This window comes from Lampetra planeri, chromosome 29, assembly GCF_965212315.1.
Source record: "Lampetra planeri chromosome 29, kcLamPlan1.2.h2, whole genome shotgun sequence".
NCBI classification, from domain to species: Eukaryota; Metazoa; Chordata; class Hyperoartia; order Petromyzontiformes; family Petromyzontidae; genus Lampetra; species Lampetra planeri.
The window spans coordinates 12,586,112-12,607,794 of NC_136135.1; the positions used below are offsets into that span (position 1 = coordinate 12,586,112).

A 21,683-nucleotide genomic window follows, 5' to 3' on the forward strand; every position below is an offset into this window, starting at 1 on the left:
TTTTTTTGTTAGATCGCGTAAATATAATTGTGATGTTGAACTCGTCACCACCTGACACAGCCAATTAGAAAGGTTTGTCACGTAAACAAAACATGCCAATTAGTTACTACTTCAGCACACCGGTGTTGGAGAGTAAACCACAACATTTACAATTTGAGTACGAAGTTTTGCAAGTGATTTACAACCAACTTCATTAGGCGATAGCAAGAATTGCTTTGTTTGCTTGACAAACCTTCCTAATTGGCTGTGTTGGGTGGCGACGGGTTTAACGACACATTTATATTTACGCGATCTAACCCAAAAAACTTTTATTATGAATAAAATTGGTCACGAAAGCCTACGTCTTAAAATAATACCTTTCCCAGATCAAATGTTATTTGTGGTCATACTCCTCAGGTTACTCACTGTTGATGTGAAAAATTTCCTCTTAGTAGGAGTCTTGTATTAATTTCAAGAAGGCAAGGTGGTGCATCAGCCGCAGCACAAGACAACATCTCGTACATTGTGAAAAAGTTGCACTCCACTTTTGGAAAGCACATGTGAGACTGCACAGCTTTTATGCTTACAAATCATGAATGTCATTCTAAACAGCTTAACTTTTCCAACGTGAAATCAGTCCTAGCCCTGATTATTTTTGCTGTAATACAAAACACTGCAGCCATTTGGTGCTGTGTCAGCAACCGGAGCATCTTGTGGTTCGGGGCTCCAAACGGTTTATTCTTGGGCTCAGAGTGACCAACACATTTCGAGTTGCAGACCACAGACATGGCAATTACATAATCATTTTCACTGCCTCTTTGGTGTACTTGTATTTGGACGAGATATTGCTGGACAGAACAACTGTACAGCAATAACAACAAATGTGTCGGACTTTTTGACATGAGGGAAAAGAAATGTACAAGAAAGACAGATGTAAGCGGTGTGGGAGAATGTGAGAGGCGCTGGGGAGAGGGTGTGTTGACACTGAGCGTGCAAGGAATCGATATCAGTATATTTATACTGGAGGAATCCGATGGGCACACGTAAAAAGGTTTCAGTTTGGTGTTTTAACATCTTAACACCTGTTTTGTTGCCAGAAAAATGTGGAAAACCTATTCTCATATTTTAGTACTGGCAAAGGAGGTCCCATGATGTAAATTAATTTATTGTTGTGCAGTTAAAAGTCATGCAGAGATTCTCTGGCTTTAATGAATAAAACTGTTACTTCTTATCCAGGTGGGTCAAGTGGCTCCTCTCACAGTGACCGGGCTCGATCAGACCCAGCGCAGCACCGACACAACGGAAGCAGGCATTACAACAACGTGGCCCCCACGACGGAATATGACGCCCACAACTCCCAGGTACTTGTGTAGTGTCGTCTGTGCGTGCGGGTGGTGTGCGGCGCACACAATCAGCCGGAGACGAAGTGGTCGTAGGAGGCACTGCTCTGCCCTTTTTATTCATTGTTGTTGCCGCCTTCACGCCACTACTCGGGCCCCCTCTCTCTCTCTCACACGACCCCGCTGCCGCGCGCCCCGTCCCAGACACGACCCTTTCCACGTTGCGACGATGAGATGGGTCCAATCCCAGAACCGGCAGCCCAGCTCTCGATCTCCACTGCTTATATTCCCCTCGGCGCAGCTTGGCTCCACCCTAGCCACGCCTCCCTTCTCGAACCGTCGAGGGTTCCAGGGGCTTCCACACGAGGTCTCTCATGACCCTTGCTCCAGTTCCTCCGCCCTGCCGGCACACCTGCGTATATGCTCAGCGGCGTGTGCACTCAGTGCCCACCTGCAGTTGCTGCTGCTATTCAACAGTCAGCGCTACGTCACTACACTTGCATCAATGCTCCATTTTCCATAAAACAATACAACCGAGGGTTGGTGGTAGCTAAAGAAGAACGTTTTTAATCATTTAATATTTTCTGCTGTGACATGGATTAGCCGCATGAACATTGGCACCGAAAATGGAGCAAAATATAAAAAATGCACAAAGAAGCATGTAGAGGTGCACGCTTCGAATTGCACCGAGAGGCAGAAAGTGGTACATATGGATCACAAGTTAGAGACAACATTGACTTCGGAAAAATTCGTGGGCTTGGATGAGACTACCAAAGATGCATCCAAAGGAGGGAATACACCCAAGAGGATGTCTGTCCGAGCTGGAGTGATGAAAGTTGCTTATGTACAGGAACTATATTGTTGCATTGCAAGATCGTGAAATGGGGATGGTGTGGGGGAGGTCTTCATCCAGCAATGAATAGATCATGGCTGATTTGACTTTGAACCATGCATTGTATAATATACTTGACAAATGACTTCCTATAAACTGTCTTCATAATGACTTTGGTCCTGAAAAAATTGAATTGAGAGGTTTTAAACATGTAGGCTTTCGCGACCAATATCCATAATAGAGGTTTATTTGGGTTAAATCGCTTAATATATATAAATGTGTCGTTAAATCCCGCCACCACCCGACACAGCCAATTAGTAAGGGTTGTCACGTAAACAGAACATGCCAATTCGTCACTAGTACAGCACACCGGTGTGTTGGGGAGCCAAGCTACAACATTTACAATCTGGCTGTCGCCTGATGAAGCTAGTTGTAATTACTGGCGGAACGTCGTACTCAGGTTGGAAATGTTTTGGCTTGGTTCTCCAACACACCGGTGTGCTGTACTAGTGACGAATTGGCATGTTCTGTTTACGTGACAACCCTTAATAGTTGGCGGTGTCGGGTGGTGGCGGGTGTTAACGACGCATATTTACGCGATCTAACCCAAAAAAACCTTTCATGGTTGAGAGGTTTTTTTATTTCGTTTATTACAATGTAAGTTATGATGTAACGGTTATGCAGAATCGTTTAACTGAATGTTCCGTATGGGTCTATTTGCAGGCGTATCACCAGTCCCACATGGCGTGGACCACAGGGGATTCATCCACACAGACAATGTTGTCTCCGGAAAGCGGCACAACAAACTACAATCACCTCGTGTCTCAGCAGGCCGCTCATTCTCATGGCCACCACCGTTCCCAGCACCACCACTCCCACGGCCATACGTCTCGCCAAACAGGGCATTTTACTCATGCAAACAACTCCGCATTGCATACGAACAATCCACCGGCTCATCTGAACAATCCTCACTCCAATCCACAGCCATCCTACTCGCACAGCCAGTTAGTAATACAGTCCAACACTCAGCCAGGACATTCAAATTTCCAACCTACAGGACAGCCAATCGCTCACCAAGCATCGCAGAGCAATGCCAGGCACCGGGCCTTCAGGCAGCAGGTGTCTGATCCTTCTCCGAATGTTCTGCTGGGACCGGACCCGTTAGACTGCACCCAGGCTGGTTCGCTCGGCCTGCCTCTTACCTCAGGCCTCCGAACACGAACAGTACTCACAGGAGTGGCTGGGGGCTTCCTCACAGGGACTAGCAGCAGCAGTGCAGCCACTGCCTTGGGATACCCCTACCCTGCTGCAGGACCAGGACTCTACACAGGAGAGGGCCGCTCTGCTCACTACACGTCCGATGGACCTCTGGGCTCAAGGCCGGCTCACTACGGGGCAGATGGACCGCTCAGCTCACGGCCAACTCACTATGGAGCAGATGGGCCGTTGGGCTCGCGCTCAGCCCCTGACAGGGAAGACTCCCCCATGATGGGCGTGTGTGTTCAGCAAAGTCCTGTGGCAAGCTCCTGATGACCATTATGAAGAATGCTTTGGAATGGTGTATGGGAATACGAAGAGAGGCTCTGCTGCAATTCCCAAAGTCAGCGTGTGGGAATTAATGCTTATGAAATAAAAAGCACCTTGAGTTTTGGTCTCAGGGACATAATAATGAACTGGTTTGTTGGTATGGACCGGGTTTTAGCACCTTCCTGAAAACACGGCTTCTCTTCCCCATACTCCCAGCCGGAGGCCAGAGGGAACACTGAAGGGGCATGTTGATCGAGGGCACACTTATGCAGCATACGGTGGTCCGAGTGGCTAAACAAATCAAATGTGCAAAGACCCTTCAGTTCTGCTCCTGCATGTGGTAGAAATCCTTCCTTCATTGTTGGCAGTCGACACTTGTGTGAACATGCGCACACCTGTTTGATTGTATCAGCTTTCCTATTGTAAAGCATTGCTCGTCACTTGAGTTTGCTACTTTACAGAAAAAAAGTATACCTTGACAAAATTGTGGTACCCAAAGCAGAACATCCTTTTTGTGCTGTGATGGACATCATGGACAGTTTTATAGTGAACTAACCAATGCCATGAACAGTATATACAGTACGTTTCTTCATTCTCTTGCAATGTCATTTTACAACTGATACCGAGGAGATGGGGAATCATTTTCCCCTTTTACTACACTAGAATATACAGTTGAAGCATGCAAGCCTGCCAATCCACAGATTCATATTTCCTACAATCATGTTTTCCTTCATCCTCAATTTATGTATTTTGAAATGACTTTTGGTATCCCGTTCAGCTTAGTTTTTCTAAATCGAATGTGTTTAATAACTTATTAATTTTGTTGACAGCGGTATTTTTAAAGCTATTTTAAAAAGTAAAAAAAAACTTAATGGAGAGAACTGTGGAGCTTCGACGTTCAAACAGATTGTTTCATTGGTAACAAGACAACATCAATATCCAGCACCATGTTTCTCCTAAGTATTCCTTCATTTCGACACGCATAGTTCTTCAACCAGTGAAGGGAATTTTGCTGTCATGTTTTAGGTGGGAGGGTGGGTGGGGGGCAGGTAGAGAACTATTAGAACCACATTGTAAAAAAAATGTATTTCTCATATGCACACTTGCATAGTTGATTACTTTTTCTGCTTTTACAGTCAAGTACCCTGCAGGCCTGATGCTTCATTTCTCTGTATAGATTTTGTTAATCCGTTACTGGTGGTTGCGTTTCTGTTGAATTTTTGTATGGTGCTTTTTTTCATCTGGCGCTTGAAATACACCCCATCCCCAAACTGGCAATTTAAGCATAAAATTGCATAGTTTTGAGTAATGGCTTTGTTTTAAACCTTTTTAATAGAAAAAGAAGGTTCAGAGGAGGTTTGCGATGTTTGCTTTATTGGCTTTCTGTATGATTTGGTCCAAAATTCCTTTTTCGTTTTTTCCCCACAGTAACAAAAGCTTGAACTTTACAAATCATGCACACTACCAGTTTGTTCCCTTCAATTTTATATAGCGGAGTTGGAAGTAGTGACAGTTTTATACAGTGCAGTTATACAATTTTAATTGTTTAACAACCAACTACGTTTTACTTTAGTATGCAATTCTAAAAACACCGTATGTTTAGGGAACAAAATAATCCAGTCCACCCTACAACCCTTCCACCAGACATGTAGCTGTCTTGTTTGTGCTCACATTGTTTAGGATTTAGATTTTTAGCGATCACTCGGTGATTTAAGTAGCGGAGGATGACACATTGGTAGCAGCACTCTGTACTTGGTCAAACGCCTCATTAGCTTCGGTAAATACCTTTGGGACAAAAAACCAAAATAAATGTTGCCCATTTTTCATTCTAAGTACATTCAGATGCTCCAATTTCAGAATTGTTCTGGCCTTTGGGTGATACAGTTGGCTGCTTACGAGCAGTTACAACTGATGAAGTTATAGAGCCGTGGATGTTGGAAGGGTTAATTGTGTAAGATGTAGCAGCAGTGCTAAACACTGGAGTGGTGCACTGTAAATATAACTTCACGCATGTGAAAAAAGCTATCTGACTATTTGTTGCTTTAAGTGCTTTTATCTAAATGACTGTAAATGGCAAATTATGGAATAACGGTTTCTGTGCTGGAGACTGCTGTATTATAAAATGCATTAATGTCTATAAGTATTAAATTCATTTCTCCAAATGCAGAGTTAAATCATTTTTTTCCATGTTTAATACACTGCTATCACTTGTGACATTTACATGTCGGGGGGAGGAGGGAAACTAAAGCACAGTCCCAGGAGTAGTCTTAAGAATCACCCCCACAGCATTGGAGTCAGGGTATGGTGATCCAACACCGACCACAAGGTGGTGGCGTCTTGAGCCATCTGGAACTGCAGAATAATGGTTGGCTGTTTGACAGGCTGTAATCCATCGATGGATATTTCTCTGCTTTGTTTCAGCATCGGGCTGATGTATTTTACTGCATTCAGTTGTACGATACAGGAGGTGCTTTATCAAACGTGTTACATATATTCTGTGAACACATTTCCCTGAAAGCAAATTTGCAGCTATTACATTTGTAATGCAGTGGTGGATTTTATGCCACTGCCATAAGCCAGGAGATAAATAGCGTTGAGTCTCCCATTGCACAGTCGGAACGTCTTCACTTTTGCAATGCATTCTTACTTAAAAATGCGTGGCGATAGGAGTGGACAGTTACATGAAATAACCTATCTACAAGTCACGATCTGGTCTGAGCGAATATTCCGAATGTACAGTGAGTGAACCAGCAGCCACCTTTGATCTTAAAGTTCCCATGCATACTTCACGTTAATTCTGTTGATAACGCTGCCGTTTTGAAAATTGAAATTGCTTCATAAGGTCTATATTTGTATTGTTTTATAACCTCTTTTCTCTAATGCCCTGTGGGATGGCCCTTAGCCACGCACGGGTCTGCCGTTATGGAGACCGGGGTCGTTTTTGCATTGGTCTTGTTCAATTGTTGATTGGATATGACTCTCCCACTCATCTACGTCTTGTGGGGAAAATCGACACAGGAGAGGCTCAGCTCCTCGGACCTCTGAGCAATGCACCTCCCGATTCTTGGGAATTGGGCCTGCTAAGCGTTCCCCAGGCAGAGCCTGCCATGGCCGTGCAGCCAGACTCCGAATATTTAATTGCTTAGGATTTATCCGATGAGCTATACAACTTTCACATGTCCACCAAGCACCCCCAGCCCACCACACCTAGGGTATGAACCCTAAGCGACTGCTCCGACATCAGACTTCTACGCTAACAGGTCCCTGCGGGGTGGGCTGGTAGGAACGAATAACCAAAGAATATAAACAATGTATTATTACACTTGTTTAGCCAGGAAAGCCTCACTGAGTCTAAAGGTTTTTGTAGGGTCCTGTCAAGTGTTTGCAGTAAGGGGCGATGTTGCTACACCTAATCGGACAATACGAAGGGAGAGTTTGAGGCCTAGTTCTAGGCTTTAGGCCTAGCTGTCGGCTTTAGGCCGCTGTGAGTTAATTTTTAATTAAAATGTTTTAATTATTATTAATGTAAAAGCTTTAAATTTAAATGTTTCTATTTAAAAACATCAGGGAATGTAACATTGTTAAACATTAACTCCCTTTCACACACGCGGGGGTACGATACGAAGGGAGAGTTTGAGGCCTAGTTCTAGGCTTTAGGCCTAGCTGTAGGCTTTAGGCCGCTGTGAGTTAATTTGTAATTGAAATGTTTTTATTATTTATGTAAAAGCTTTAAATTTAAATGTTTCTATTTAAAAACATCAGGGAATGTAACATTGTTAAACATGAACTCCCTTTGACACACGCGGGGGTACGATACTTAAGGGAAAAAAAATTATATTTAATTACCAATTTCTTAATGGTGGCAAGCAATCATCTGACCCATAGGTGGCAGCCATCTAAAGCCAGAGGACGAGAGGACTCTAGCCGCCACGCATATAAAGGATTTATAGTGAAAAACTTTGTTTTTACGGGTTATGCCGTCAAATGCTCCCCTCCCCACGAGTGAGGAGGCAGTTGTGGAGAGAGTGGAGAAGTTTCCGAACTTGGGCAGTGTGTTTTTGACTTTTTCCTGTTTTGCAGCCCAGACCTCCGAATTCGTCAAGCAGTATTATCTTTTCATCAGCTGCGTAAGGCTGTGTGGAAGCTCACTGGCCTGTTGCTCCATACAATGCTCCGGGCCTTCTCGGTCGCAGTTGTGCCCTCCCTTCTATATGCTTGCGAAACGTGGAGCCCTCTATAGGAGGAGTCAGTTGGCAGGACGACGGAGTCAAGTACCTGAGGGTTTACCTGGGGAAACCATACGTCGCTCTGAACAACTGGACCGAGCTGGCCGGACACAATCGAGGCTAAATTACTAACATGGACACGCCTCGTTCCGCAGATGTCCTTCAGGGGCCGAGTGCTCGTCACTAACACCCTGGCAGCGTCCGTGCTGTGGCACAAGACCAAGTTCCTCCAGCCTCCTGCTTGACACCAGAGTCAACCGCTCACTTGCGCACTTCGTCTGGCATGGAAAGCTCTGGCTCAGGCTGGGCGTTCTCTGCCTGCCGGTGGGCGAGGGCGGCCAGGGTCTGGTGGACGTCGCCGCCAGGGTCATGAGTTTCAGGCTCATGGCCGTCAGGCGGCTGGTGTACGACCGGAAGGAGCTACCCTGGAAGGAGCTCTTCCTGATGGACCTGAGCCTGGTCGACTACACGAGGCTGCCAGGTTATCACCAGAGCCTCTTGAATGCGTGGCGGAGCTTCGAGTGGAGCAGAACGCGCGCGCCCTACGACCTCGCGCAGTTCCTGATCGAGCCCTTGTTCTGCAATGGCCTCTTCCAGGGGATCAGAGGAGAGAGGACCCTGGCTCTACGCCTCACATCAACAGGGCTGCGGATAGTCTTAGACCTCGTGCAGGGGCACCAGCACAAGTGGAAGACCGCAGCTGAGATCGCCAGCAACGCGGGACTCGCCGGGGAGAAGCTGCTGCGGGACGTGCTCCGTGCCATGAAGGAGCTGCGCCTGAAGCTGAAGGCGATGGGGGATGGTGGCGCCCCCCCCTCCTCCTTCCCGGAGTTGTGCGTCTCCTAAGTGCAGCCCCCTGGCCACAGCGACTCCGCCAAGCTACTGAAGCTCCGAGGCTGCAGGAACGTGCCCCTGAAGAGCGCCCCGAACAAAGCGCTCTACACGTGCTGTGTCAAAGCGTTGCATTCCCGGGACCTTGCCGACCTACCGGACACAAAATGGAGAGACCATTTCTCTCCCCTCATTGCGGTCGCCCCCCAGTGGAAACAAATGTACAAGTCTCCCGTAGCCAAACGCTGCGGGGACCTCCAGTGGAGATTGGCACACTGCACGTTGCCATCGGCCGTGTGGCTCAGCCGAATCTCGCTGGGGGTAACAGACTTGCATTTACTGCAGTGCCAGGGAGGATCTGCCCCACCAGTACTTACGCTGTCAGCACCTCAAACCAATGTTTTGCCTTTTGGGGGACATTGTGATGCCGCCGCCACGAAGCCGTTCAACAGGCGCCCTAGCTACAACCTCGCCACCACCAAGCGACGGAGCCAACCCCGCGTTCCCCTCACCTCACCTCACATGAACACACCCGCACGCATTTCCCCCCCCCCATAGAGCTCCAAGGGGAAGTCACCTGGCCGACCGGTTTTAATCCGAGAAACCCTTATCGGGATAACTTTCACGGTTTCCAGTGACCAGGGAATTGGACGACCTCCCCCGATGCTACTTCACGGCGCTGCGACCGGCATTAAGATTGCAAGGTCGCAGCGAGGGGCCACTCGGCCACCGCGGGTGAAACGCACCCCACACACCCCACACACGCAAGTATCGACGGGGCAGGCAGAGGGGCATAAGCATTGTGATGGAGAAGCATAATTAGAATAAGCGCCGCGCATAACCATTGTTATGGAGGAGCATAACTAGAATAAACGCCGCAACACGCAGCGCATCTGATTAGCATAGCAAAGGCGCCCGGAACCGCCGCACGCGCCCTAACGGGCGCGCGCCCATTGTTAAAGAAAAACTGGGAGGGGGCCACCACCACAGGCGGAGCAGGATCCCTTTGATGTAGGGACGATAAAAAGGGGGCAAAAACGGGAGATCTCTCTCTCTTGCTCCAGCATCAGGCCACGAGACGCTCTCCAGCCCAGCGACCCGGACGTCCGTGCGATGTGTTGTATATGTTGGGTATGAAAATTTTGATGTGTTGTATGCGTGCGTGGGTGAAATTATTATGTTGTATATGTGGGTTATGAATATTCAGTGAAAATAATAATAATCAAATAAAATTTGGCCAAATGTGTAATTATCCGGAAATATATTAATTTATGTAATTATGCACATTTAATTATGCCAATTCGAGAGGTAATCGTAGTAATTATGCGAGTGGGTGTAATTATGATAATGCAAGTCGTTATGATAACCAGACCCCGCCTCGGTGACGAGGGTGGGTTATCGATCGGAATAAGGCAATTAATCGTATGCAGTTATGCAGGTGTGGTGTAAGTATGCAAGATTAACTTAGATTAACTCGGCATCGTTGTCTAGGTTCGTCTCATTCTCGCTTATCTTTAGGTCCCCGGTTCACCCCGTTATCGCTTTAACATTTACTGAGTATGTATTAGTGTGTTTATTAAGGTCACCAAGTTCAGATCTCAACGCAGAAGCAGATCTTATGCATAGATTTCAGGAAGGAATCACACAACCACTTCTGTATTAATCAATTTATTACTAATTCAACCTCAACTATGATATAGTATGCGAACTCTCAATCCCGGAACGTCAACACGGCATCAATACAGTATCATCAATGATTGTCTGATTTCACTTTGACAACGGCACATGGATCCCGCATAACGCGATGGTTGTTAGTGAGAGAGAGAGTCGTTAAAACATGCAAATACTATGCTAAGAAAAACCTTAACGTTAATGAATGATTACTCAATATTGTTCACGCAGTACCGCCCTCCTTATTGATCATACGCAACCCTTATCACGTTGTTAGCACCTTGGGTCACGGGACAGTTGAATATTCTGTAGAGGATGCGAGTACGTGCGGTGATTATGACTGAAAGATACTTGAAAGATTATACGGCGATAAAAAAAACACAATCAAAACAGTTATTATTCTTAAAGGCACCAATCTCAACAGATACATCGGCAGGTTATCTGACAACAGAATGGCTCGGAGTAAGGGCCTGCGACGGTGCTCCTTTTCCGAAGATCGTTATCTTATATCAAATTTACTAATTGGGGACCAGATCACCTGATAAGGATCTGGTGGGCCACCACTCCCCACGTGAGCGTGGCTCGGCGGAAGGAGGTGCCAAGAATCAATTCGTATTGATGGATCTGTTGGGAATTTATGCGATTAAGAGTACAGCCCACTAAATATTAAAGATAAAAATTACGAATACTCTTATAAACGACGGATGGCCATTACTCGGTCTCGAGTGTTTTCTTCACAGCCACGGATGGCTTATGGGTTCGAGTGTGTTCGAGTGGTAAGAGTGGTCTTGAATAGTCAATGTTCGGAGTCGGTTCTTTATGTCAAACAGACGCCTGGTGGTCGTGTGGTGAGGGGGCGGTGCGCGTCATACGTATTAGTCGCTCCTCTGTCACCGTGGTGAATTGGTTGGATGCCTGTTGATACGCTGTCGTAGTTCGGAACCCGGTCGGTAGGTGGCGCCCACAGCTCGCTCGCAGCGCGCAGTGCTGGGTCGTCGCCTCGTCGCCAAACCGCGACCTTCAGCTGCAGAGACCTCCGACTCGGCAGAGGTTGGCCCACGCAGGCCGAGTTGAGCTGTCAAGCGGGTCTTGCCCGCCTGCAGAGGAGATGGGGAGCCGCTTGAGTCGAGCCACGAGAGCCGGCTGAACTCGGCTGAGTCCCAGACGCTGAAGAGTCGAGCCGACCCGTTGGTCGCAGCTCGCTCCTGAGTCGACCCGCTCGGTCGAGCTGAAGATGAGTCGAGCCGACCCACTGGTCGCAGCTCGCTCCTGAGTCGACCCGCTGGTCGAACTCCTGAGCCGACCCACTGGTCGAACTCGGCTGATGAGTTGACACTCCTGGTCGAACTGGTTTCCAATGCTCAGGGTCCTTTCTTTTATGCCGAAAAATCCCTTTGGGTCCTGCCCACAAGGCGGGGTTTCTTTCGATTTTTGCTGTGTCAGGATCTGTCCGTAGGTAGGTGTGTCCATGTGTGTGTCCGTACGTCCGTGTCCTTGTGTGCATCACCCACGGTATATTCCGTTGTCATACTCCCTCCATAAAATCCATGAGCAAACAATCAGATGTTATAAATTGCCTCGAAGTCGTCTCTGTCTGGGTGCAATATTATCTCTTGTCTGGCCTTCTTCATGAACCAAAACACAGACGTTACAAATCGTCTCACAGGCGCCTCTGTCCGTGTTGCACGACCTGGAGGGAGGGGCACACTCCCTCCGACCCTCACAGCACACAAAGACATGGTTAAAAAGTTTTAAATTAACATTTGTCCCTTACCATTTCCCAGTTATGATTCTGTATGTAACCTAAGGTGTGTCGTTTCCCATCGTGGTGCTTGACCCAAGTGGAGGTGCCTCCCCGAGCACATACACACTCCCATCCCGCGCTGCGGGGATACAAAGACGGCCGGGATCTCCCTTTCTCTCCGACCCTGGGTTTAACATCGCTCTTTTATTATGTATTTTATTTCGACCTGGTGGTGATTTATCCCGCTATCCTGGCTTTTCATAAGTTTTACTTTTGTCTTTTCATGCATAGGCTTATCATTATTAATTTATTCCCGATATCTTAGGTTAAGGGGTAAGTTTCTTGATCCTAGGAATTCGTATTCCTTGGTGTCTGCATGGTTATATAAGCGGAATATAGTTTACGGTGAATAGCGTTAACATTGATGTTATGTACGATATTATGTATTGTGATGTCTTTAACTTAACTTGTTGGTCGGCTTTACTGACATGAAGTTGCATTTCATAGCCTCGCAGTCTTTGCCTCACTCTGTCTCTGCTCGCCGTTGTTGTTGCTGTCCAGCTGACGCCGTTAACTCAAGGCCTCATTAATTTCCGTCACTCCTTGTAGGTGAGGGCGGTTGAACCTTGGAGTCAGTTCTGGTTTTTGTCTGCTTGCTTCTTCTGATGTCCCCTGACCCCGGGAGTTATTATTTCTACTTTTATGGCCTGTCGAAGCCCGACTCGCTGTTGCTGGGCTGGTGGGTCGCTGGGTTGGTGTGTTCCCGGCTTTTTTGCTTACGTTTGCAGTTCGCCGTGCTCTTAATTTCCTTCCCTCTTCAACCTTATATCGACTATTCGCTCCTGTCTGGGTGCGATTCAATTTTGACTTAGGAAGGTTCTGATTGTCATATGCTTTGGGTCGAGTTGTATATTAAAGTATGGAAATAACATTTCATATTGACTTAATGATGGTGATGGTTCAGTAGGCGTAACTTGTGGCCTGGTTTAATTGGAGTGGGTGTGAATATCAATAACTTTAGCCTACCCTGTTGTTAAATTCTGACTTTAACGTTACTTTAATAGCAATACAGAATAATTGAGCTTTTCGTCTTAACTAGGCGAACGCGAACTTCTGGTGACCTCCGCAGCCTTGTTATTCAGCTGAGTCTGCATCCTTGATATACAACGCTCTTATTCGTCTCACTGTGGCCATCCAACCTTCTGCTCTGGGAGTGTTATTCTTAATTTCAGGTCAAAGGCCCCCTCACGTTCAGCCGGGAAGGGTTGTTAATCAGCTCCCTCCCCTGTGTACCCAACCTTGAGCTGACCCACTTCGTTTGACCACTCACCCTGGATTTATCTTTCCTTGAGGCAAGGTTGCAAATTCTGTCATCCTAGCCCTCCTCCAGTTCATTACTTAACAACACCTGGTGTTTTGCAGTTTGCTGCGCTTTGGGGTGTTTCATTCATTATATATCAAGTAAAAAGATAATATATAAAAATATCAAGTTTGGAAGAAGGCTTAGGATACAACAGATGCATCGAGGTACGCTGCGAGTACGGGATCAACGGACCGCCATGGGCACCTAACTGTGAGTAAGAAGGTGAATTAGGATCATAAGCAGATAAATCGGGAATAGGCATAAAGGTATCAGCGTGGGCCAGCCTCGTCGATTCAGACTGACTCAACAACAAGTCCCAGGTAGCAGACAATAAATCATTAATAGCTGATCGTGGCCTCGTGTGATCTCGCTGAGAAGTGTGAACGCGTGTGGTGCTGTGTATACAGCGGCTCGCCACGTGGGAGTGCTGCGCAGAGCGGCGCAAGAGTGGGTGTCGCGTGTGTGCAGGTGTGTGCGCTCGTAGCGTGGGGGGAGGGGTCGGTGCGTCCACAGGTACCCGCTCCGTCTATCGCCGCAGGGACTCGTGCAGTGTGAGGGCGGCGTCATTCGCCCTCCGACCCCTGACCCCCGTTTAGAGGGCGTGATTGGTGGAGAGACAACGCAGCGTTTACAGGTGAACGAGAGCGGGCGGCGAGCTATGCCTCTCACACGAGCTCACGGAGGGGCGGACCAGGGAGGGGAGCCGTCGGGCGATGAGCCGAGCGACGGCAGCAGCTGGTCGCAGAGTAGCGAGGGGTCGACAAACGGTGGAGCCACAGCCATCGGCACGAAGCAAGGAGGGACCTCGAAGACCAGCGGCCCCAACAACATCTTCAGGAAACTGGAGGTGCCCTTCTACAACAGCAGCTTCATATATGGGGTGCCTTACCTGGCTAACAAGCGCCATGACCTCGCCAACTTCGCCTGTGCTCAGGCGAAGATGGCGGTGTACAGAACGAGGAAAAAGATGCTGGAAGGTGACACCGACGGCTGCTCTTTGCTTCCAGTGTTCAGGGGCCTGCTCAAGGCACGGCCCCGGCTGGAGCACGCATACCACACACATGCCGGTGATATGCGCGTCTTCTTCGAACGCTGTTTGCATTTTGACTGCAAGTGTTGTGGTTATTGCAAACATGACCCCTTGAAAAGGTGTCAGTTTTGTTGCCAGATAAAAGAGTTAAAACCTATTACTATATCTTGCTACTGGCAAAGGAGGTCTCAATGTAAATGCTTACCCCGAGCTCTCAATACTCTGATGCTGTTTTTGAGTTGTGTGCCTTTTGGCGTCTTCTGGTCCAACACCATGTGAGACTAGGCTCTAAGAAAAGCCGTCTCGGGTGTGGACCAATCAATTTCAAGGACAGTCCATATCATTATCAGAGTTGTCTCTTTTTGTTTGTATTTTGACTGCAAGTGTTGCGGTTATTGCAAACATGACCCCTTGTATAAAGGTGTCAGTTTTGTTGCCAGATAAAAGGGTAAAAACCTATTACTATATTTTGCTACCGGCAAAGGAGGTCTCATAATGTGTGAGGAGTTCCCAGATCCTTGAAAGAGCTGGGCACAGCTCCAGCAGACAAGGCTGCGTTGGCTGTGTCATGTAGCCTGCATACCCAGCCACCGCATGTCCAAGCAACTTCTGTTTGGCCAGATAGAGGGGGATAAATGGGCACGATACGGGCCGGAGAAGAGATGGACTGATGCTGTACGGGAGGATGTGGAGTTCAGTGGACTTGCTGAAGACTGGTACCAGCGGTGTCAAGATCGGCCTCTGTGGACGAGGCTCGTGAAGGACGCTACTGGGCAATTGGAGGCAGTCGCCCTCCAGCAACAACGGAGGGCGGAGGAGCGACGCTCACAACAAGCGGAGCGCTGGGCGGCTAAAGCAAAGAGAGTTGGCACAATGGGTAGCACAGTTGGTGCATCTGGCAGTCATCTCAGTCAGTCAACCCATGGCACCTGCTGGGTCTGTTCTGTGACTTGCCAGCGGGGCTTCGACACTTCACATAACCTCAAAGTGCACCTATCCTGGCACAAGCACCCTGGTGACGTAACTGCCACTTCGTGGTGAACGGTGATTATTCCATTTGTGTTGGGTGTGTGAACGCGAATCGATATTAACTGTGTGTGTGCACGCACGGTGTGGTGATCAGGGTGTCTCGCATAGCACGGGCTTCGATGCCCGTGCACCTACGATTAGCACGGTTGGCTAAGTACGGTGCGAAAGAAGCTCAACATGCATGCCCACCCGCCCAGACACCGTCGGATGCCCCAACGCCGCTCAACCCCCAACCCTGAGCGTGCGTCTCCGTGTTCCTCTCCTCGTTTCGCTCTCCCCCTCTCACTCGGCTCCATCTCCGTGTCCCCACTCCGGGGCGGGCCTCTGCTCTCCGCTCCGACACTCCAGGGCTGCAGTGTCCCTTAAGGCTCCACCCTCGCCCTCTCCCTCCGTATGAGGAAGTCAAAGAGGTCGACGTTTTGGTGGCACGTTTCGTTGACCAGTTCCCCGTCGAAAGCGGTGGATCATTCCAACTCTGGGACGTTAAAGATACTGCCGTGGTTTTCACAGGATACCGTATTCTTTGTTTACCTGCCATTGAACAACTAATTAGAGTAGTCGTTAAAAAGCAATTACAAAAAATAACTCTTTTAAATTCACGTTTTATAGCACTCTTAGAGCTCAGTACTGTAGCTTGAATTTAGAAAACTATACTCTTGACGCAAGGTCCATGAACACGAGAGTTGACTGAGAGTGCAGCGTGAGTTTAAAGAGATTGTGAAAGAGATTTTTTACCTACGTGACTTTACCGAAAAAACCTAAGAGTATAGATTGTGAACCGCTGATTAGGCTCACTCTTACATAGCTGTCAACCCCTAATCAGTGCCTACCTTATTACACACCAATTCAGACCTTATTGGTCACCCCTTGCCCTTATAAATCTCAACGTTCCTCCTACAATATCCCATCACAACGGATATACACAAACAGACAATTTATTTTGCCCTACTGAAACGGCTGTACGCCGTATTAGGCCACTGTCGGTAGCCTAAAAGAGGCCTAGAAATAGGGTTTCGTTCCACCAAGTGGGGCACTACCTATTTTTTTATATTTAACATCAGAAATATATAGATTCCTTAGGAAAAAGTTCTCCGCACACAACCTTGCAGTTTTTGAGAAAAATGATGCTAAAGGTGCCCATTTTGAAAAAAGGGAAACCATAGGGAATTTTGCACTTTCAAACCTGTTTATCATATAAACCCAAAAATGCAGAATTACCACTTGAAGTACAAAATAAACCAGCTTGAAATGTGTGATATACCTGAAGTTGCTATCTATGCACAGTAAACATGATAAGATTATCAAGAAAACTTCTACTGTAGCATTAACATCCCAATTACTTTTCATTATGTTGTTCCAATTCAAAGGTAATATTTGAGGTAAAATCTTAATAACAAATAGAATTAAGCTAAAATATAATATATAAAAAAACACTTTTCAAAATAACACATTTAATGGCGAATTGTCAATTCGCATACACGAGCAGTAACTGCACTACATGTGCATATTCACAGGAATGATTATTGTAAACAAGATTTAATTTTGATTGATTTATATTAAATATATATGTCCTATATTAATTGTATTATCATATACACATCACTAAATATCAAGATCACTGTCCTCACTATCAGATTCACATGAAACAATATCCTCAGTTAATCTCACATTGTCACAATGAACACATTTACATAGGTCAGTGCAGGCCAGGCCAGCCTTGTGGCATGAGCACCTTCCACCTGTACAAGTACCAGACTTACACCCACAGTGGAGTGACCCCAAAATCTGTTGAGGAGCTGGATCTTTAGTCATCCATGATATGATGAGATCACCATCCTTGACAATCCATCCAAAGCCGTCTGGACTGGGAGCATTTATAAAAGGATCCAATGCTCTCCTGTGGATTGCAGCTTGGTAGTTAGCAGGCTTGAAGTGCTCTGTAAGTGCATCTTTTGTTGGAGGTAATGCCTGTTCGGAAGACACAGAACCTATTGTATCTGGCCAAATTAACATCTGATACCTTTTCTCCATACAGCTCACACACAAAACGTTCTATGGTCACAAATGTGGTGCTGTCCATTTCAAATTGCCTCCCAAGAGCAACAAATGCACTGATATACTCTGCATTTCCAGACACTATATTTAGTGGTTTCTCTTTTCCTTTCCCATAAAATGAACTAGTTTAGTCACAGCCAGTGAATGTGTGTAGTCCTATCAGTGCCTCTGTTAGTGAAAGACCCAAAGCAGAACCAATAGCCTGGAGATCTAACATTCTTTGCCTGTCTTTTGTTCCTGTCAGAAAGTACATCTTTGCTGAGGGAAGCTTAGCCATTATTGAAAGTGAAATGATAGCAACATCAGTGTCAGGACTCTGGATGATTATCTTATTATAAAGTTCACTCCATGCATGTTTTGCATGAAGTAGGAGCCTCGTGTCAGCTTCTTCATGGTCACAAGTCAAAGATTCTACCTCTTTGACAGACATAATGCCATCTTTAAGAGTGAGTTGATGACATACATTTCTGTGTGCCACAAAGATAGCTATGTCTTTTCCAGCTGCTTGTAAAGGCACAGTTCTCCATGTCTCAAAGAGAAAGTCTGTCAAGGCTTCTTTATTTTTACCACTGGCTAGAAACTTGGTCCACTGACTTGGAGTCTTCTGCTTGATGCTGTATATTTTCAGTAATTGTTGTCCAGCAACAGCACGTCTTGATCGTTCATCATTTTTGATGCTCACTGCCGTGTAGCGATCAATGACAAAATCGACCCTTGGACAAATGAACTTTCTACCCATCTTAATCATAAATTGAAGATCATCAGCAAGCTCACCGAATGTGTCTGGTATATTCTTGAGACTCCTGATCAATGCCATGCCATCTATCAGTAGGGCACCATTATCACCAACAGTCTTGTTCACATGACAGTCCTTGTTCTTTGATTCTAAATAAGCTAGAAGAGCAGCCTTATTTGTTTTGGGTAATGAACCATCAGTGCTTGCTAGCGGGGATGAGATATTGCCAAGTGAATATGTCAGAATCTCTTTCAAGTTTACAGACCGGGATTGACTTATCACTAACAGTCGTGCAAAGAGTCTCCTGTCATTTTTTAGAATGACTTGATTTCCATCTTTTGTCTTGGATGATTTCTTCATTTGATCCCCAAACGTAGTGAGCTTCAAGGACTTTATTGGAGAGAAGAAGTCTGTTTTTGATGACTGGACTCGATCTTGGATGGAAATTTTCAGAGCTGTTTCACCTTTATCACAAGCACTTTGTATGTCATCTCTGACAGTCTTTGTAGCAACAACACCAGAGCTAATACATACAAGATCTTCACGAGGCAGGAAAGGATTGATCATAGACTCAACCGCTGAAACCAAAGATATAACAGCAGCATTGTCTTTTGCAATTCTTGTTGCATCCAACTCTTTATGACCCCTCTCTTCATGTTGCATTCCAGCCATCATTTCACACTGCCTTGTGATTGCAGAACGTTCAGGATGAGACAGTATCCATTGCTGGACGGCACCTCTGTTCAATGTTATCCCAGTTATGCCGCCTTTGGTCTTTGAATCACGGTTGCAGGTTTGTTCTATTGCTTGGTAACAAGCTATGGATGAGAACCTGTTAGCATCCTTACGCTGTACTGTCCAGTTTCCTTTTGCAGTAACTTCATAGCAGTGTGGATGAGTCTTTGGAAGATTGATCATCTCGACCCAATATGCTGATAGGTACCTTGCATAATTTTGGCGGTCATATGCAAAATACCATGCCAGCATACGTCTCACTGTTGCTAAGTGAAGGCTCCAGTCAGTCTCTGGTTGCTCTAATGAAACTCAGTAACAGTTGAACCATTTCAATGTATGAGCTCCAAAGTCCAAAGGTGGCATTAACAGAGTTCATCTCATGTACATATCTATCATAGCAGGACAGCATATCTGATAATATGTCAGACACGGAGTTAGATGAAAATCCTGCCTCAGACTTGTACTCGCGTACTAGATCTTCCATGGCTGATATGTAACGAGTGTGTTGTTGCTCAAGAAGGGACTGAAGAAATGACCTCAACCGCAAGATATGCATTGCCTCAAATAGGAGTTTGTGTGCACGAATGCTACGGTTGTAGTGATGTTCACTAATGACTCCATTTATTGAACCAACAGCTACCACATTTGATTCAATCAGCATATCCTGCAGTCCTGCTTCTTTGAAATGTTTGCCTATCACTGCCATAAAGGACATGGCTGTGTGGAACTCACCTTCGCATTGCTTGATTTTTTTTCCATCGGACTTCAGTAAAGGGCTGCGGACCTTTCCCACCATCTTTTCCGACATGAAGAATACACTTTACGAGTGTTAATCGAGCTTGATCGCCGCTATCTGATGAAGCTGCGCTGCTTACGTCCTCCTCCATGTTAACATGTGCGTAGTGATATTGGCTTGATTTTGGCTCTGACCTACTTACATTTTCGATGCTGATTGGTTGAAAATCTAGCTCAACAGTTTTATATGTCTCAATACGCAGTCAATATAGTGCGCCAATAAATTACACTTTTCTCATTAACTGCAGAATAATGCGTGGAGAACTTTTAGCTTGGATACCTTTTATTAACGTTGAACATATTGAGCAAAAGAAAAAGTAGTGCCCCGTTTGTCGGAACGAAACTGAACGATACAGCTCACGTACAGCGGCCTATATGGACCTGAAACCTCAATTTCCCTGTACAAGAATACGGGTAAGAGAATACTGTAATTAAATGTAAGCAGATTTTTGAAGATGCGTGCAGTGGCTACGTTACTTGAACGTTCGCTTTTGTGAATACTGAGATTTAGCGTTGAGGAGGCTCTTGTTGAGTGGGGCCGTGCCGTGGGAAGGACGTGTCGGCGGATCCTGCATCTCCTCCACCCCCATGGGATCCACACACACGGCTCGCGTTGTTTGGTCCAGCGCTGCGCTATATATAGGCGTTGTCGCTGAATAATATTAGCAGGGTTTAAACGTGCCCATTCTTGAACCCTCCTAATATTATTACCTCCCAGTGAAGGCTGCAACCGGCGACGGCAGCGAGCGCGCGGTGCCCGTGCTGTGAAAGAAGTCCCCGCGGCTCTCTCACGCGGGGCCCGTGGTGCAAATTGATTTTTCCACCCCCGGCGAGTTACTTCATAGCCACTTCGACCCCCAGAGGGACCGGGGAACGACGTGGCTATGGGAACGTCGCGCTGTCGCGGTGCCTCCTGCTGCTGTGGTGTCGGCTGTTTGTGGCGGATGTTCCGATAGTTTTTTTTTATACTGGTAGGAACCTCCTGGTTACACCAGCCCACAGGGGATTATTGTGTCCGTCGTGTAGCGAGGGGCTGGATGGGGATGGGAGGGTGGGGAGGGGTTGGGTGGGGAGGGTGGGGCTGGGTGGGGAGGGTGGGGAGGGGCTGGTCACCCCGTGGTGCCCTTTTAAAACTCAACGTTTAACCTACTCACGCCAGCTTGTGCCCGCCCTCACAGTCGGGCATATTTGCGGAATACACCATGCCGCCGTTGACCCTGGCCATTGAACTAGCAACCCAACGTTCCTACCAGCTCCCTCCGCAGGAATGTGTTTAATTATTTACGCTGGGAGACCTCAAGCGAGTCTTCAGGATTCTTGAGGGTCCTTCCAGGTTTTAGCAGTGGGGGGGGGGGGGGGGTATTGCTGCTGTGTGTGATCCTAATTGAGTAATTTTCAGGTCATACATTGTATGCTTTGTTTAGCTATTGGAGAAAAACTGGAGAATCCAGAGGAAACCCATGCAAACAAGGGGGAGAACATACAAACTACACACAGAAAGGCGCTCGAGTTGGGAATTGAACCCATATCCTTCTTGCTGTGGGGCAGAACAAATGGTAACCACTGCACCACCACTCTGCCACCCAATGAGGTGGGTGGGACCTTACCACGAGCCCCACTTGATGCAAGCACTTGCCTGGGTGGAGTGGATTGGCAATGTGCTCGTGGCCATCTCCCATTTGGCAGCAGAGATTTCACTCTGAATCGCTCGAGCAGCATATTTTCATCGGCTGCGTAAAGTTGCATGGAAGCTGCCTAGCCTGTAACTCCACACGAAGCTCCGGGTCTTC

The 21,683-nt window shown here is 46.9% G+C and overlaps 1 protein-coding gene across 10 annotated transcripts in view; it reads left to right on the forward strand.

The window, feature by feature from the left end:
- The window catches only part of DYRK1A (dual specificity tyrosine phosphorylation regulated kinase 1A), a 50,539-nt gene extending 44,699 nt beyond the window's left edge, over positions 1-5,840 (forward strand). For all 10 annotated transcript variants that reach the window (XM_078608306.1, XM_078608309.1, XM_078608307.1 and 7 more), the window contains 2 exons: positions 1,216-1,340; positions 2,875-5,840. In XM_078608306.1, coding sequence (XP_078464432.1) covers positions 1,216-1,340; positions 2,875-3,681 — 932 coding nt within the window. In that variant the 3' untranslated portion in view covers positions 3,682-5,840. The remainder of the gene's footprint in view (positions 1-1,215; positions 1,341-2,874) is intronic.
- Positions 5,841-21,683: the final 15,843 nt, after the last annotated feature.